This window comes from Balaenoptera borealis (assembly GCF_965194805.1).
Source record: "Balaenoptera borealis genome assembly, chromosome: 18".
NCBI classification, from domain to species: domain Eukaryota; kingdom Metazoa; phylum Chordata; class Mammalia; order Artiodactyla; family Balaenopteridae; genus Balaenoptera; species Balaenoptera borealis.
The window spans coordinates 65,663,497-65,681,510 of record NC_138877.1 but is presented as its reverse complement, the minus strand read 5'-3'; the positions used below and the strand labels follow the sequence as shown (position 1 = coordinate 65,681,510).

Here is an 18,014-nt window from a genome sequence, read left to right as displayed (position 1 = left end):
AAATTTACCACACTAATAACACTATATTTTAGACTTTGGATCTTCAATTTTCATACAAAAAAGAAAATGTTAACTTGTACTTTTTGATTATTAAAACAGTTCAGGTTTTTTCATTTTTATATTGTCTACTTTATATAGCATACAGTTTGTGATCCTAGCCAATCTTTCCTGACATAGATCCTACTTACTTTCTCATTAACCTTATATACTCCAAATTTTCTGCCCATGCTGTATGGTTTTCTTCACAAAATAGAGAATAAAGGCTATGAGATAATACTTCTGTTTCTCATTAGTTTTGCTTAAAAGCTTGTGAGGACCAAGCCAAGTTTAGACCACTGGAACATTACTAGAATCCTATAACATATAGTACACAGTTGATCACTAGTTTGATAAGATTCTGCTAAATGGTCTCCTAAATTACCTTAAGACCCCAAATGATTCCAACTGTGTTAATACTTAGGAGGTACTTGAGAACACTTCCTGGCTTTATTACATAGGACTGGTTTGGCTTTAAGTAATATTAATCCCAGGCACACAGGGCCTTAAACAGTAGGAGTTCATTTTTCTCGCATAAAAAGAAGTCCCTTCCCTGGTGGCACAGTGGTTAAGAATCCGCCTGCCAGACGGGAATAAAGATGCAGACGTAGAGAATGGACTTGAGGACATGGGGAGGGGGAAGGGTAAGCTGGGACAAAGTGAGAGAGTGGCATGGACATATATACACTACCAAATGTAAAATAGCTAGCTAGTGGGAAGCAGCCACATAGCACAGGGAGATCAGCTCGGTGCTTTGTGTCCACCTAGAGGGGTGGGATAGGGAGGGTGGGAGGAAGGTGCAAGAGGGAGGAGAAATGGGGATAAATGTATATGCATAGCTGATTCACTTTGTTATACAGCAGAAACTAACACACCATTGTAAAGCAATTATACTACAATAAAGATGTTTAAAAAAAAAAAAAATCCGCCTGCCAGTGCAGGGGACACGGGTTCAAGCCCTGGTCCAGGAAGATCCCACATGCTGTGGAGTGACTAAGCCCATGCACCCCAGCTACTGAAGCCCACACACCCTAGAGCCCATGCGCCGCAACTTCTGAGCCTTCATGCTGCAACTACTGAAGCCCACACACCTAGAGCCCATGCTCCGCAACAAGAGAAGCCACTACAATGAGAAGCCGGCTCACCACAACTAGAGAAAGCCCGTGCACAGCAACAAAGACCCAACGCAGCCAAAAATAAATAAAATTTTAAATATTAAAAAAAACAGAAGTCTCAAAGTAGGTTGCCGCAGACATGGTTTTTTCTTTTATGGTTGCAGAATGGCTGCCACAGCTCCAGACTACTTGTCTGGATTCAAAGCAGAAAGAGGCAGGAAGATCAAACCACATTCATCCTGACTGAAGCCTTTCTGGAACACTTCAGCCATCTTTGACTTCTGTCTCATTGGCCAAAATTTTGTAATGTGGATATTCCTAGCCACAAGGGAGACTAGAAAAGTTAGTGTTTACTTTTCTAGTGATTGAGGGGAGCAGAGGAGAAATGGCTTAGAGATAGTGCCAGGTTAGCCCATCAACAGTGCCTGTTACACTGAGACAGAGTAAGCTCTCAGTAAATATCAGCTGTTTTGATGATGCCAGACAACTACAATGATGATAATGAAGTAGATGCACAGTTCACGGGAGACTGAGTGATAGAAGCCGCATCACATCATCCCTACCTGAGATGTTCTTTGCCTCGTTGACCACGTAACAAATTCTTGCTTATCCTTCAAAACTGAGCACTACTCCTTTCTGTAATTTTCCTAATTGCTCTTACCATTATTCAAGCAGAATGCATTTTTTTCTTATAAGAATTTTTGTATTTGTTTGTTTGAATAATACCACTTGCAGTAAGAAGGGAAAAGAGGTTGGGAAAGAAAAAGGAGGGAAAAGAAAGGAATGCCAAAGTATCAGTGGCATCACATAATCCAGTTTATTTTTTGCTCAGTTAATAGTACAGAGGGGGTGTTCCTGGTCATCAAAGCTTTGCTCTATGTGATGATTTTGATTCCAGAGACTGAAGAATTTCATGAGGTTAAAGAGGAGATATTGTGGGAATAAAAGAGATAATTGGAAGGACCAAATGGGATAGTTCCAAAGGTAAACCACTGTGATGACATAATCACAGGATGACAGTCAAAGCTAGCTGCTGAAGTAGAGTGGGAATGAAAGTTAGTGGAAATGAGTAAATCAGGAAACTCTGAACCTAGGGGTTTGACTGAGCACAGTACCTGGCGCAGACCATTCCGTCAGAAATATTTGTTGAATTGAAAACTTTTGAATATTTAAATGTTACCTGTAATACATTCTATATTTAGCAATGTGTAGTTTTTAAGATGTTCTGTATATTGTAGCAGTTGTTAATATCCTAATGTATAAACTGAGATCCAGTGATTTCTTCTGGGTCACAGAATTGGTACAAGATGGAACCAGAATTTGTGCCCTGGTTTACAGCTCATTTCAGAACAATTTAATAAGAATTGTGAGTTTTTCTATTGCCAGTCACCTTGCTAGGCGATTGGAAAGATATTTGATGAAGTTAAGAAATTTGATCTAGTCTTCTAAAAAAAAATTCTTCAGTGACTCCTATTTCTAGGAGAACAGCATACAAAGGGTTAGACAGATGTATTTAAATAAAACCAGGTGGGAAGGGGGAGTCTGGTGTAGACTGTCAACTCCCCAACAAAAACCCGCCAGGGAAACTTGTTACTCAGGCAAAGCTGAGTTTAATAAACTTGCTGCAATGAGGGAGAGCAACACCTTGATAGACTGTTGTTAGTGTCTCAAAAGGAGGACATTAGGGTAGAGTGATTAGAAGATTGGAGAGGGTCTCTGTTCAGGTGGTTTAAGTTGGGTCTTTCAAGGTGGGGGATTGTTTGGGATTGGGTAGACTTTGTAACACAATAGTTTACATTGTGTTGGTGAACGTTAAAGTGATGGATTTGGTGAGCAGCAACAAAGGAATGTGAAACTAGAACTGGAAGGACTTTGCAAAGGTGTAGAAAGTAAAGATAAAACCATTTCTCAAGTAAAAAGTAAAGTTATAAAGCGGCACAAAGGAGAACTGACCTTACAGAAGACACAGCAGAAGACATAGTAGATAGAAATAATAAATGCGGAGATAGTAAAAAAAAAAAAAAAGAAATAGAAAGGACTCAGGAGAAGATGATAAAGTAAAGCCAGGTAAAGGAAATCCAATATACCTAGACTAGAGTCCATGAAATAGAAAAATAAAACGGACAGAACGAATGCTTAAAACTACAATCAGAAAATTTTCTGAAATTAAAGAAGTTCCAAATCCACAAATAAAAAGGGTGCACTGTGTAACTTGGGAAAATTGACCAAGAGTGGTCAAATATAAGCTATTGAACTTTATAGGGAACAAAGGATATTAATTACTTATGCATTTAATAAAAAAGATGATAAGGAAAGAAAATCACATTGGCATCAGACTTCTCAAAAACAAATTCTACACCAAGAAACAGTGAAGCTCCATCTACAAGATATTCAAGGAAAGAAAAACTGTCCTTCAAGAAGATACGTATATACAGGCTACAAAAATGTTGAACATGCAAAAATTCAGGGAATATTGCTCCCAAGAACACTTTCTGAGGAATTTCTCTGACCAAGAACTGATTGAAGATTCTTGGGCAGAACAACTGCCTGTTGGGCATTGAATATGTTTATGTGTAGAACTAAAAGTAAAAAGTGAGGGACAGGGTGATAGTATAGTATGTAAACAGTACCTACTCTGACAAAGATAAAATATTGCAACTAATAAATATGGCGGGGGGTAGAAAATAGAATAAACTTGCTGATTGCCTTAACTGTAATACTCAGGAATGAAAGATATAATTAAAGCTGAAAAGTCAAGCAGTGGAAGCCTGAACTTATTTAAAAGTAAGTTAACCACTAATGAATATAAAACTATTGAATAAAATTGGGCTGTGCAAGAGGAAAGGCAGCAGAAAGAGGTTAAAGGCTAATTTTATTATTTTTTGTAACAGAGATCATTAGTTGTTGGTTAAAGAAAGAGATGACTGAGGGTGTTACATGAACATACATGTTTAATAGTAACTAGAGGAACAAAAGTCTAAATCTTCCAAACTGTGAAAAGAACTGAATGCACAAGAAAAGAAAGAGACATTTAAAAAAATACATCTAGAAAGAGTAAATACAGCATGAAAGAGTGACATTTGAGGCTAACCAGGTCTGTGATATCAATAAATGTAAATAAGCTTAACTAACATATTAGCAAAAATGTTCAGTTTGTTTCATTAGGCGTGTACAATGTATGTAAAATAAAAACTCTTAAAGTAATTTAGAAATGTCAAAAATTAAAGGACATGACAAGGTATACCAAGCAAATACTGTGTTTTAAGGGTAGTGACCTTAAAATGCCATGAAGCCAAATTCAGTTCTAAAAATATTAATGAGCAAAAAATGGCCCTTTATAATACTAAGGACTATAATTCACAAGGCTACAATAGCAGTTTAAAATATTTTTACATCAAAACACTGCAGCAACATTCATGAAACAGACTAGAGGAGATGGAAGGAGAAATATAATTTACCTCTCTAAGACTAGTGAAATGGTAAGTAAAGCTATAGAAGACCAAATGACATTATGATTGTATAGATAATAGGTCTTCTGGCTATATAACAAATTTTGTATCCTGATAATAGAAAAAATATGCCTTTCTTCAAGTTTTTATGAAGTAGTAATGGCAAAAAATCCAGAAAGTGGGTAAAATAGAAAAAAAATTCTCAATATCAATGCAAACTAGAAATCAATAACAAAATCAGAAAAAAAGGGTTTATTCACTTGGAAGTTAAAAACTCTATTTACTCTTAAGTAGAAGGGAAAATAAAATACACATCAAGGGACTCCCTTGGTGGTGCAGTGGTAAAAAATCCACCTGCCAGTGCAGGGGACCAGGTTCGATCCCTGGTCGGGGAACTAAGATCCCACATGCAGCGGGGCAGCTAAGCCCGTGTGCCACAACCATTGAGCTCATGCACCTCAACGAGAGACCCCGCATTCCACAACTACAGAGCCCATGTGCTCTGAAGCCCGTGTGCCACAACTAGAGAGAGAAAACCCGCACGCCGCAACTAGAGAGAAACCCAAGCAGACCTCGCACCGTAACGAAAAAGATCCCGCATGCCTCAACAAAGATCCCATGTGCCACAACTAAGACCCGACGCAGCCCAAAAAATAAATAAATAAATAAGGAAAATAAATAAATAAAATAAACATTTTTAAAAATAAATACACATCAAAATTGCAACAGTTCTTGATAACAACATTTGAAAACATAAGATATTAGAATCTTTGGGACCCAAATAAAACAAAGTTCAGAGAAAAAGTCTTACAATAAAATGAAAAAAAAGTAAATGAATTAAATATCAGACTTAAAATGTTAAGAACAGTAAAGAAAAGCAAAAGCAGAGGAAATTAATACAGGTAAAAATAGTAAAACTAACGAAATGATAATATTTCATAATTGAATGGAGCTTGAGGGATGCAAGAATGGTCAATAGATTAGGAAATCTATTCATATACTATCGTTAGATCTAAGTGGTAAAATTGTATGATTATCTTTGTACGTGCCAAAAAGGCATTTTATAAAATTCAAGACCTATTCCTGAATATAAAAAAATGCTTTATAAGGAAATTGATTATACTTCCTTAACATGATTAAAAGTGTGCATGTGCATATGTATTTGTGTTTATCTCAGCTTAAAAGTCAGCATCTTACTAATAGAAAATTACTAGAGGTATATTTACCAAAATCAGGAACAAGACAATGAAGCACATTATCATCACTGTAATTATTATTGTATTACTTACTAGCCCACATCATTAGTCGAGAGAAGTATATTGGAAGTATAAAAATTGGGGAAAGGTGAGGAATATATAAGAGAATCAACTAAAAACAAAAATTAGATGTAGAAAGGTGTGTTGGTCTGCTTGGGCCGCCATAACAAAGTACCACAGACTGGGCGGCTTACACCACAAAAATTAATTTTCTTTCAGTTCTGGAGGCTGGAAGTCCCAGATTAGAGTTTCAGCAAATTCTGTATTTGATATGGACTCTTCCTGGCTTGTCAACTGCTGCCTTTTTGCTGTGTCTTCACATGGCCTTTCCTCTGTGTGCACACAGTGTGCCACCCTTATGACCTCATTTAACCTTAATTACCTCCTTAAGCCCCATCTCCAAATACAGTCTCATGAGGGTTCAGGGCTTCAACATATGGATTTGGGGTGGGGCAACACAATTCAGTCCATAGCAAAAGATAATAGAATGCACAATTCAAATATATAAATCCATAGGCTCCTAATGAAACTTAAAAGCTTTTGCACAGCAAAGGAAACCATAAACAAGAGGAAAAGACAACCCTCAGAATGGGAGAAAATATTTGCAAATGAAGCAACTGACAAAGGATTAATCTCCAAAATTTACAAGCAGCTCATGCAGCTCAATATCAAAAAAACAAACAACCCAATCCAAAAACGGGCAGGAGACCTAAATCGACATTTCTCCAAAGAAGATATACAGATTGCCAACAAACACATGAAAGAATGCTCAGCATCATTAATAATTAGAGAAATGCAAATCAAAACTACAGTGAGATATCATCTCACACCAGTCAGAATGGCCATCATCAAAAAATCTACAAACAATAAATGCTGGAGAGGGTGTGGAGAAAAGGGAACCCTCTTGCACTGTTGGTGGGAATGTCAGTTGATACAGCCACTAATGAGAACAGTATGGAGGTTCCTTAAAAAACTAAAAATAGAACTATCGTACGACCCAGCAATCCCACTACTGGGCATATACCCTGAGAAAACCATAATTCAAAAAGAGTCATGTACCCCAATGTTCATTGCAGCTCTATTTACAATAGCTAGGACATGGAAGCAACCTAAGTGTCCATCAACAGATGAATGGATAAAGAAGATGTGGCACATATATACAATGGAATATTACTCAGCCATAAAAAGAAACGAAATTGAGTTATTTGTAGTGAGGTGGATGGACCTAGAATCTGTCATACAGAGTGAAGTTAAGTCAGAAAGAGAAAAATACTGTATGCTAACACATGTATATGGAATCTAAAAAAACAAAAAACAAAAAAACGGTTCTGATGAACCTAAGGGCAGGACAGGAATAAAGATGCAGACCTGCTAGAGCATAGACTTGAGGACACAGGGAGGGGGAACGGTAAGCTGGGACAAAGTGAGAGAGTGGCATGGACATATATATACTACCAAATGTAAAACCGATAGATAGTGGGAAGCAGCTGCATAGCACAGGGAGATCAGCTCAGTGCTTTGTGACCACCTAGAGGGGTGGGATAGGGAGGGTGGGAGGGAGGGAGATGTAAGAGGGAAGAGATATGGGGATAAATGTATATGTATAGCTGATTCACTTTGTTATAAAGCAGAAACTAACACACCATTGTAAAGCAATTATACTCCAATAAAGATGTTAAAAAAAAAAGAAGACAGAAAGATAATTTTTGTAAAGAAAAGAACTCTTTGTAATATGAATAAAAGCTAATCAGTTCTATGCATCCAAAAAAAAGAAAAAAAGAATAGTACCTATTCCACTGGATTATTAGGAGGATTAAATGAGAATATAAAGTGACTTAGCACAATGTCCGCCTCAGTAACTGTGCCCCTCTGCTAAGTGTTCACATATTTATATGTACCTATACATAAACCCACATTTTTATATATACACACACAGAGAAAAATACATCATACATAAATATCTATATTTACATACGTAAGACAGTTGGAGTATGTCAGAAAGAGGGAGAGAATATCATAATCTACTAGACTGATATTAGTGACTTTAACTTTAAATGAAAATAATTCTCAATATTTTAAACTATGTCTATCATTTTGTTAAATTATTACTTTACTTGGAGTTATCATCAATTTATGGTAATAATAAAGTTTTACACTTACATTTTGAAAGACTGTTATATAAACAAAATAGTATTAAGTTCTTTTATAATGTTATTTCTGTAGTTCCAATTTTCACAGCAGTGAAGTTGCCAGACTTTTGTATAATTCTAACAATCTAGAATGTACTATGTAGTATCAGAGGAATGGCATAAAGTTTAACAATACAAAAATGAAAAAAAAATCTCCAAAATAGAATTTTGGACAAGATGGTGAAATGTTGAACTAGAGATATGCCCTCAAACTTTTATACCTGGTACTCATTTCTCCATTAAAGAACCTTGGTTAAAATTAAAAAAAAAAATCAATAGGCTCCATGTATTGCAAGCAACTAGTTAAAAGTTATAATGTAAGAAAAGACTCCATTTACAACAGCCACACAAAAAGTATATAGGAATAAACTTAACAAGTAGGTAAAGCCTGTATAAAGAAAAATTTGACAGTCTACTTAAGGGCATGTTGAAGGACGTATCTTGTACTGGAAGATTACAATGAAGTCAATTCTACGTTAATTTGTAAATACAATCAGAACCTGGAGTGTTTTTTTTTTTCCTCTGAAACTTGGCGAGATGAGTCTAAAAATTCGTGTGGAAAAAGTAGACAAGGAATAATAGCCAGGATTCCTCTGAAACATTAAAGGAGCCGTAGGGACCTCTGCCCTGTGTGTGGAGCAGCACAGACTGTGCCTCCTGTATCTGTGCTGGCCACCAGGTGCTCCAGCCTGCTCAGGGATGCTGGGGCCACCCACCGCTGTCACCTTGGCCACTTCTCATCCGCTTGGAATTAGCAGTGAAACAGTTTTGAAACAAGCTTTGATTACTGAGCAAGGAACCTTGAATTTATTCAGTAAGTCAGTCTTGACACTGTATATGGCCGTCTTGTTTACTGCCTCTTTCGGAACACACTGAGAGAAAGACAAGGGAATAATGGCTTTCCGGTCACTAATCCCAGGCAAAGGTGTCTGGGCTGGTAGTCCATGTTACCCACTGACGCGTGGAGTGTGTGGGAGGTAACTAAACTGGGAGTTCCAGCCTTGGAGAAGGAAGGGGTGATTGTGATCGGAAAGCCAAAAAATTGTGGAATGTCCCTTGCAGTGTTAATGTAGCCAAAATGGATGGGCCACATGAACACCCTGGAAATATGTCACTGCTCCAACATCTTATCCATACGCACCAAATGGTACAGTTCCTGTAAAACATGTCACTGTTGCAAAACATGTAAACAAAGGGTTTACACACAAAAAAGAAATAATAGTGGTCTTTAAATATACAGATAGATGATTCATCTTTCTATAATAAGAGAAATGCAGATCAGAGTTATACTGAGAAAGCAGATTTCAAATATTCATACGTATGATAGTGCACTCTATTGGTGAGTCTTAGTGCAGTCTATTGGTGGGAAAACAAGATATGTGTTTGTATTATATTTGTATAAAGAAACACCAGAAGGATAAACCAGAAACTTTGGGGGAAGAATGTGTTACCTCTATGGGCCAAGGGTAGGGGCTGGTGAACAGGGTGGAAGGTGCTGGAATGAGAACAAAAATTCTTTGTGAATAGTTTTTACATCGTTTTGACTTTGGACTCATGCAAAGATTATCCCAAAAATATCATGACTATGCTGAAGTTGTATAAGTGAATTTGAGTTTGGTTTTATTCAGGAAGCAATTGATTCAACTCCAAAGTACAGCAAGTTTCCCTTTGAAGTTCATAATTGTTGTTTTGCTCAGAGACTGGGCAGAGTCTACTTTAGATGATTTAAAATTCAATGTCAATGCAATATGTATCTCATTGTTTACCATAAGAACTGTTAAATATATTAATTAAATTTCATGACACTTATTTGTTTTGGTTGGGGGGAAATGGGGAAGGGGGTCAGGTGGTCAGGTGGTCAGGTAACTTCTTTTGCTTCAGTATCGTGAAACAGATTGTTTCAATTATGTAATTACAAAATAAACCAGATGCAGATATTTAAGTACAAAATCCAAGTAAAAGATTACACCTAATTCAGATAAAAGCTCACACTTTTCTAATTATGTCAACTAATTACTTAGAATGTGTGAAAATTTTACGGAGTTCTAGAGAAAATTCCTAGGTTAGCATATCTTCTCCAACAGTTCTTCTGTAAAATATATTTTTTCGGAATCTGAGTTTCTCTCATCACTCATCCAGAAAAAAGCAAAACCCTTCCTATTATTAGATTTACATCTGATTGGACTTCAAATTTTAAGTTCAGAATGCATGTAGTTCCAGCATAGGGACCTCCAGACAAGTTTATAAACCAATTTACCATTATAATGCTCAACCAGTCTCCTGAAATCCAATCAATCGGAATTTTTTTAGTTTCAACTAATGGCGCAGCTCCGTTGGTTGTTAAAGGGATACATTTCTGTACATTGTTCCCTCTTTTCTTTAATGAGGTCATATTTGTCCATGGAGATTTGAATTTGTTTCTGCTCAAAGCTTATGAGCACTCCCAACTTAATTCCACTTTTTTTTTTTTCAATTTTTTAATTTTTTTGCTGCACCGCAGGGCATGTGGGATCTTCATTCCCTGACCATGGATTGAACATATGCCCCCTGCAGAGGAAGCACGGAGTCCTAACCACTGGACCACCAGGGAATTCCCCTAATTCCACTTTAAATTAAAAGGCTGTTTGTATTTTTTGGACCTTCAAAATAGTGTGAAATTGGGCCTCAAACTCATGTGAAGATAGGCCAGAAGCTGTGAATTCTTATGGAAGACTGTTCTTCCTCCATTAAGAACCATGGTGAACTCAGCAAGTTTCTATGCTGTTTCTGCAGGACATTTTGTTTTCTAGGTCACCTTTCACTTCACTGTGAGTGTAGCACTTCCTTATGTGCACAAGGATATCTCTGACCCTGCTGCTTGCCCTCGGTGGGCCCAAGGCTCTGCCTCCTGTCCTGAGACTGACCTTTAAAAACTCACACTTTAGGCCACCTAGGATGAGGATGCTTGAGATTTCCTCAGGGCAGGGCCTTCAGTGTTTGTTATATCCTTGGACTCTTATTCACACTTCTTCTCTACTCTTAAGTGAAATCTTTAATTTAAAAAGTTAAACCATTCTTTTAGAGGACAATGTTAATATTTTAATGTAGCATTTCTGATATTTTCTTTTAGTAGAAGGATTTCAGGATCTCTGGTTCATCATATTGCTAGAAACTAAATTCTTACTCCTTGATTTGAGAACGGCTGCCTTTAATCATACACTTGGGATAGTTTGCCAGGGTTTAAGGCTACTCCCTTTGAGGGGAAAAGAAAGAATTTGTCACCACCAGTTCCAATACACATACCTCTCTTTGACATTGTTTCAGCATCAAGTTTGCTGAGTTTAACTTATTACCCTTGTTTTGAGCATCTTTTTTGTTCAAGACTGTGCTTGGCATAAAAATTCTTGAGGGAATTAGCAGTTTAGTATAGATCAGTGTTTGATATGCTTTCTACTTTTAGTTGTGATGCCTAAAACAAAGGAGGTGCTGGAGAGAGCTTGAGACAATGTGTATGATGGCTCAATGCAAATTTTGGGAAAACAGGCAGTGGATTCACTAGACATCTATAGACTTTGAAGTTTGAATGCAAGTTTCCTAGAAAAAAGTAACTATTTGATAGAAAGGCACAGAAGTAGCTAAAGACAAATCAGAATTTCACCTTTGAATCTCTCATGTTAATCTCTTGCCAGTATTCTGCATAAAGCAAATGGAGAGATTTTCTGTACTGTTACAAATTTAGTTCCTCCTCTCCCCTCTCTATATGTAGCTCGCCTGTCATGGTGAGCGATAACCATACAGAAAACTTCACCTCTGTAAAGCCTCCTCTGAACTTCTTCAAGTTAGTTGCTTCGTCTGTCTTTCCAGAATAATTTATACAGATCTCTCTTAGGTCACTTATTGTGTGATGCCATTGAAATGCACTGTTTTGAAATTGTTTTTCTTCCTAAATCAATTTGCCTACTCTGGTAATAGTCATAATGAAAGCTTCATTTGTGAGTACTTTATATGTGACTAGACACATATATATTACATTAAAACTTTTGTTTTTCTTCCTAAATCAATTTGCCTACTCTGGTAATAGTCATAATGAAAGCTTCATTTGTGAGTACTTTATATGTGACTAGACACAGATATATATTACATTAAAACTTTATAACAAACTTGTGAGTATTCCATTTTACAGATGAGGAAACTGAGACTTAACGGAAGATACTAAGTAAATTTGCCTAAATCTTACCACGAGTAAGTAGCAAGACTAGGGTTTGAACCAGATCTGACTCCCTCACCGTGATCTTGCTAACTATGCTATATGGCTAGGACATTCCCTTTTTTTCTAGTGCCTGGAGTTGTTTCTAGCACTGAGTAGGCACTTGGGAAGTATTTACTTAATAAAAAGTTAGTGAACATTGAAACACTGCTTTAATGAAAACTTATGAATTTATAAATGATTGCTAAATATTTACACATACACCAAGGTTTTGAGTTCTGGGATATCAAACAATAGGATTGTGCCAGCTATCAAATTCTAAGTGTTTGTGTTCACACACACACACACACACACACACACGGTATAAAATGTAATAGGTAAGTAATTGTTGTAGCATTAGAGATTTAATATCACATACTGCGAAATCAAAATACTCAGGTATTGTGTCTTTAATCTGTTTTAAGATTCCCATCACTTAGATCAGATGTGGGCAGTACTACCCACATATAGGCCAAATGTGGCCTGCTGCCTGTCTTTACACATATAAAAGTTTTATTGGAACATAATCATGCTCATGTGTTAATTGTCTGTGACTGCTTTTGTGCTACAAGGGCAGAGTTGAGTGGTTCAACAGAGATGATATAGCTGGCAAAGCCTAAAATATTTACTATCTGACTCAATAGAAATAGTTGGCCAACTCCTGGCATAGATCAGCTATGGTTATATCACTTGGTTAACTATTTTCTGTATTTCCAGCATCTTCAAGATAGATTTGAAATTCAGCCAGGCGATGCTGGTCTATATATAAATGGACTTCATATTGATATGGATTCTTATGATCCTTTTAAGTAAGTATTGAATTATTGATACAGACTATGGTTTATATATGAAGGTACACTTTTGTCCTGAATTTAGTATTTGTTAAAATGCAAATAATCACTTTAAAGGTAAAGCAAATATATCTTTTTGATTGTGCAGAACAACTCTGTTATTTTGGTAGAATATTCTCTTAATTGTCTTTGAATGTCAGAACTGGAAGAGACCTTGGAGAAATTTGTTCAGATGAGAAAATTGAAGTTTCTGAATCCTAGACCTATATTTGTCCTATTATTCGAAACTGTCTTTAATTGACAAGTAGGTCCATCACTTAGCAGGGAAGTTTCTTGGGACAGAGCTGAGTAGCTAAGGAGCTGTACGCTCCAGAAAAGAACTGAAAGGAATATGAGATGCATTCCCTGAGTAAAGAACTAACAGGAAGAATTTTAAGTGCTTGTATCTATCAGAAAAGAAACTTGAAATTATAGAAGGCTGGATGCTATCTCCTTAGGTTAAAGAAATTCCTCAAAAATGCTCTAGTGCAGAATTAGAAAGTCTTGTATTTATCATGGCCATTGACCTGTAAATTAAAGTCATGGGCCAAACAGAAGAGAAGTCAAACTGAATTTATTTTACTTTTAAAGAGAGTCATAAAACTACTTTAAAATTCATATTTAGAATATAAAATGAATTTAGTAAACACAGTACTTTAGTTCAGATATTCAGTTTTAATTGAATTCAATTTGCTTTTATTGAACTTAAATTAATTGTTCATTTGTTTCATTTTCTAAGCACCTTGGAAATATATAGGAAAACACAGGGAAGATTGAGAAGTAGGGTTCAAGTGGGGCTTTTATTTTTATTTAGTTGAATTTTTGGACCTAATATTGGGAAAATACTAATCTGAGATATAAAAGCTAAATACTACACATAGAGAAGAGCAGTTGTTAGCTCCTGGCAGTAAACTTTAGAGGACAGAAATTATATTTGTGCTCAAGAACAGTGAAAATAGGTTTAAAAGAGGGCAGAAATGGTAGGTAGATTTTGGAAAGTTTTCTGTGGCGGTGTATGAGGAAATCTTCACAACAGGAACACTTTGACATGTAATTTAGAAAGGCTACAGGTTATTCAAGAAATAGAGCCCCCTTGGCTCCTCCACCTGGTAATTAGTGATCTGCAGGATGTGTGATACATTTTTGTTCCTCATTGATCGGATCACTGGTTAAAACTACTACAATTCCCTTAAAGGAGAAAAAAGAAAATATGTGAGGATATTTATATCTTCTGACATTTTTAGCACAAAATAAACAACCAAAGAAAGAAGTTCTCAGGAAGGATCAGAGCATGTAGAATAAAAAGTGTGAAAAGGGTGATGAATGAAAGAGAATGATTCAGGAAAGAGGAGAGGAAGGAAATGTCCTATTAAGTTATATCCTGGATCTGGAGAGAGGTGCTTTACAACCAGTACTCTAACATTGTCGATTTGGGAAAGAAAGTGAAGGGGGAATCATTTTTCTCTTTCTTCCTATCTCCTACCCTTGCCGCGTTTTGGGTTGTAGAGCTGGTACCACGCCCACGCCCTAACCCTTCTTCCTCTGATCCCCGAGGAGCCAGAGCCTCCGTGCCTCAGTGTCAGGTCAGCCCAGGTTCACACAGGCTGTGTCCAAGCCTAGCTCTCACCCCCAGGCAGACCAGGACAGTAGGAGGGAGTGGCAATGACCAGGGAAAAAGGCAGGTAGGACCGAGGAAATTTGAGGAGTTCCATAAATGTGTTTTATGTATCTACCTTAGATGCATTTGCCTTAGAGCTACTTAATAGTCACCCCAGCCACAGAATGGACCAGACTCTGGTCAGGTCCAAGTACTCAAGAAACTGACTCTGGTACATACTGGATGTTACTCATTTTGATAGCCAGCCTGTTCCTGCTTCAGTAATATCACTACAGTATAACTACCAGAAAGACAGAGGTAACAAAGGTGTCTTGATATTCGCACTTGTGGAGTTTTTCTATATCTTAATAAAGTTGTCTGGCTCACAGTTCTTTTGCGCTCTGGATTAAATATGTATTTGTAATGCAAGCAACATTAAAATTCAATATTTATAAAATCAAGTCAATATTAAAATTTGTTTTGGTTAATATCTGAATGCCTACTATGCTGTAGAGACTGCTAGATATCGGGGGTGTAGTGGTGAACAAGACAGTAACATCTTGCTTAAGCAGAATTTACAGTCTAGGAGGATAACTAATATTAAATAATTGTATTGTGGTAAGGTTTGTAAAAGATAAAGTGCAGTGCTTTGAGAGCTTTTAACTCCAGGGATTTAAACTTGTTCTTGATGGAACATGGGGACAGTGCATATCAGATTTCTTCAAGGAAGTGATATTTAAGGATGAATCAGGCAAAGTGGGAAGCTGAGGTTCTGCAAGCATGACATATTTGAGAAAATGCCTGGTCTAGTGTGGCCAGACTCTGCAGTGAGGAAGAACTAGAAGAAGCTTAGGTCACGCAGGTGGGCAAAGATCAGACTGTGAAACCAGGTTCTGGGTGTTGGCCTTTTGTCTCAAGGGCAGGAGAAGCCAGTGAAGGGTTCTAAGCAAATTTAAAGATAGTGACTATTTAAAAGGAGAAGCATGAGAGGTTATTTAACAGTCCAGAGATATAAGTTTTCCTGATAAATAAACCTAGCATATTTCAAGAACCAGTTTTTTTCTATTGGTATGCAAAATTCAAGATTTGAGAAGAGCAAGGAAAAAACTAGTGCTTGTTGAGGGCAACTGTGTGCTCATTTAATCGTAATACCCTATCAAGTGATTATTACTATTCTCTTTTTATTGATGGGGAAACAAAGACTCAGATCTCACATAAAGATAGGGACACAGCTAGCAAATAGTTGCAGGATTTGAAATTTCATGCCCTTTTCAATGTACCACAGCATGTAACTCTATCTAGTTTTTCTCTTGGTGGTTTTCCTTGGAAACTAGGTTGTGATAACAAAGATGATAGTTACAAAAGCTATGAGGAATATTATAATTCTGTCACACAAAAGTCAATAAGATCAATAAGCATCATAAAATTTTTTAAATGGAGAGAACATTGGCAATACCATCCAAAATTCTTATTTTACAAATGAGAAAATTTAGACTAAAGGAATTAAGAAGCCCCACATGAAGAAGTAGTGTTATAGCCCCGACTAAATCTTATTATTGGTGATTTATGATATTCAACCTAGTGCTCTTTTTATCACGCTCATCTTCTAATAGATTTGGGGGGAGGGGGTAAAAACTCTCCTTTGTAAAGCAGTGGTCAGAACAGTCAAGGATACGGACGTGCTGAGCTGATGTCATACAGACCAGCTTGAAATGCTTCTAAAACAGCCTTCTGAAGAGTTTAGATGTTAGATCTCTGCTTTTTAAGTGTAGATCTCTATAGTCCTCCCCGAGAACTGTACTCTAAAGCCCATATATTGCTTTGTTCTAATTCTTTTCATTTCTGAAAGGTGAAGTGATTTCCATGAATGGATTTTTGAATGAAGCACTTAGGTTAAATAAAATAAATATAAATTTTAACACTTGGTTTCAAAAAGTAATAATCAAAATTGCTCCTTGCCTAGTAGATTTTTACCTTCTCAAACATGAACATGAACATGCTTTACCATAGTCTATACAGCCTTATCTGTCTTTGCAGATACAGGGAAGCACTGCGTTCCTATAGCCTTCACGTCCCAGCTGTTCCACTCGACTGGCTGAGTGACTGGGCAGGAGGCTTCACCTCTCTGAGCCTCATTGGTATCGCTTGAGACTTGCTGAGGTTGTTTTGAGACACAGAATGAACTTGATAAACAGTAGTTTAAAGAATCAAACTGCCCTAACTTTTTGTCAGTAGGGTCATTTATTGATGTTGTTACTTTTAGCAGTAATACTTTCTAACATGTTTAAGAGCTATCAAATTATTATTATATATGTAATTAGAAATTTTAGTATGTATTCTCAATAGATGTGAACTTTCCTACTTTAATGGGGTTTCCCCTGCATTAAAATTTTATATTTTAGGTCATGTTTGATTTTACCTTGTTTTTGTAGTAGCTTTATCAAAAGAGTGACCTACTGTATTTTTTCCTTTCATTTTTGACCTGCTCAGTGGTGAGTATATCCTCACTTCTTTAGTGAAGAGTATAGTAAATATACCTTGCTGTCTTATCCTTTAAATAAAAAGATTTTGTTACCACTTTAAAAAAAACCTAAGCATAAGTTTACCCTGGGTAACTAGTTAGACTCCTTGTCTTATTTGTTACTGAGTTTAATAGTGTATTTTCCTGCTATTAATAAAAATACCAGTGAAACTTGTTTCTAATGCTTTGAGAAATCTATAAACTTTACAGGATTTAATAAAAATTTCTGGCAAATCAAAACAAAACATTTCTTTTCTTTAAACATAAAGTCTTTTGGATATGCTGAAACTAGAAGGAAAAGTGATGAATGGCCTTCGCAATCTTGGGATCAGAGAAGAACATATGAGCGAATTTTTAAAGTTAAGCTCAAATGGTTGGGAAGATACCTATGCATTAGATATTAGACATTCTTCCATAATGGTAAGTATGCATGTTTATTTTAATTCCTCGCTTTAAAACCTTTAGTAGACTTCAGAGTTAACATAAAACCAAATATTGGCAGGCTTTAGAGTAAATCTAAGCATTTTGAAAGATGTTGTAGGAGAACTCAGTGAGAAGAAGAAGTAAAACTGCAGACTCTTCCCCTCGCACCCTTATATCTTCTTTCCCCTTCCTCGTATTCTCTGTACTTCCTCACGAGAATATCTGCTCAGTTCATTCACCATCCTTTCCAGCTTTAAAGATAAAAACAAGTGAGAACAACAGAATAACCACATGAGCAACAGCAACAACAAAATACCAAATCGTTAAAATCTGAGGAATGTAAGAATACCACCTTCATATAATGAAAACCTTG

General features: G+C 36.5%; 1 protein-coding gene across 2 annotated transcripts in view; it reads left to right on the top strand.

Annotated features, from left to right (window-relative positions):
* The window catches only part of UGGT2 (UDP-glucose glycoprotein glucosyltransferase 2), a 183,971-nt gene that overhangs the window by 48,756 nt on the left and 117,201 nt on the right, over positions 1-18,014 (top strand). For both annotated transcript variants that reach the window (XM_082366069.1, XM_082366070.1), the window contains exons 11-12: positions 12,988-13,079; positions 17,488-17,638. In XM_082366069.1, coding sequence (XP_082222195.1) covers positions 12,988-13,079; positions 17,488-17,638 — 243 coding nt within the window. The remainder of the gene's footprint in view (positions 1-12,987; positions 13,080-17,487; positions 17,639-18,014) is intronic.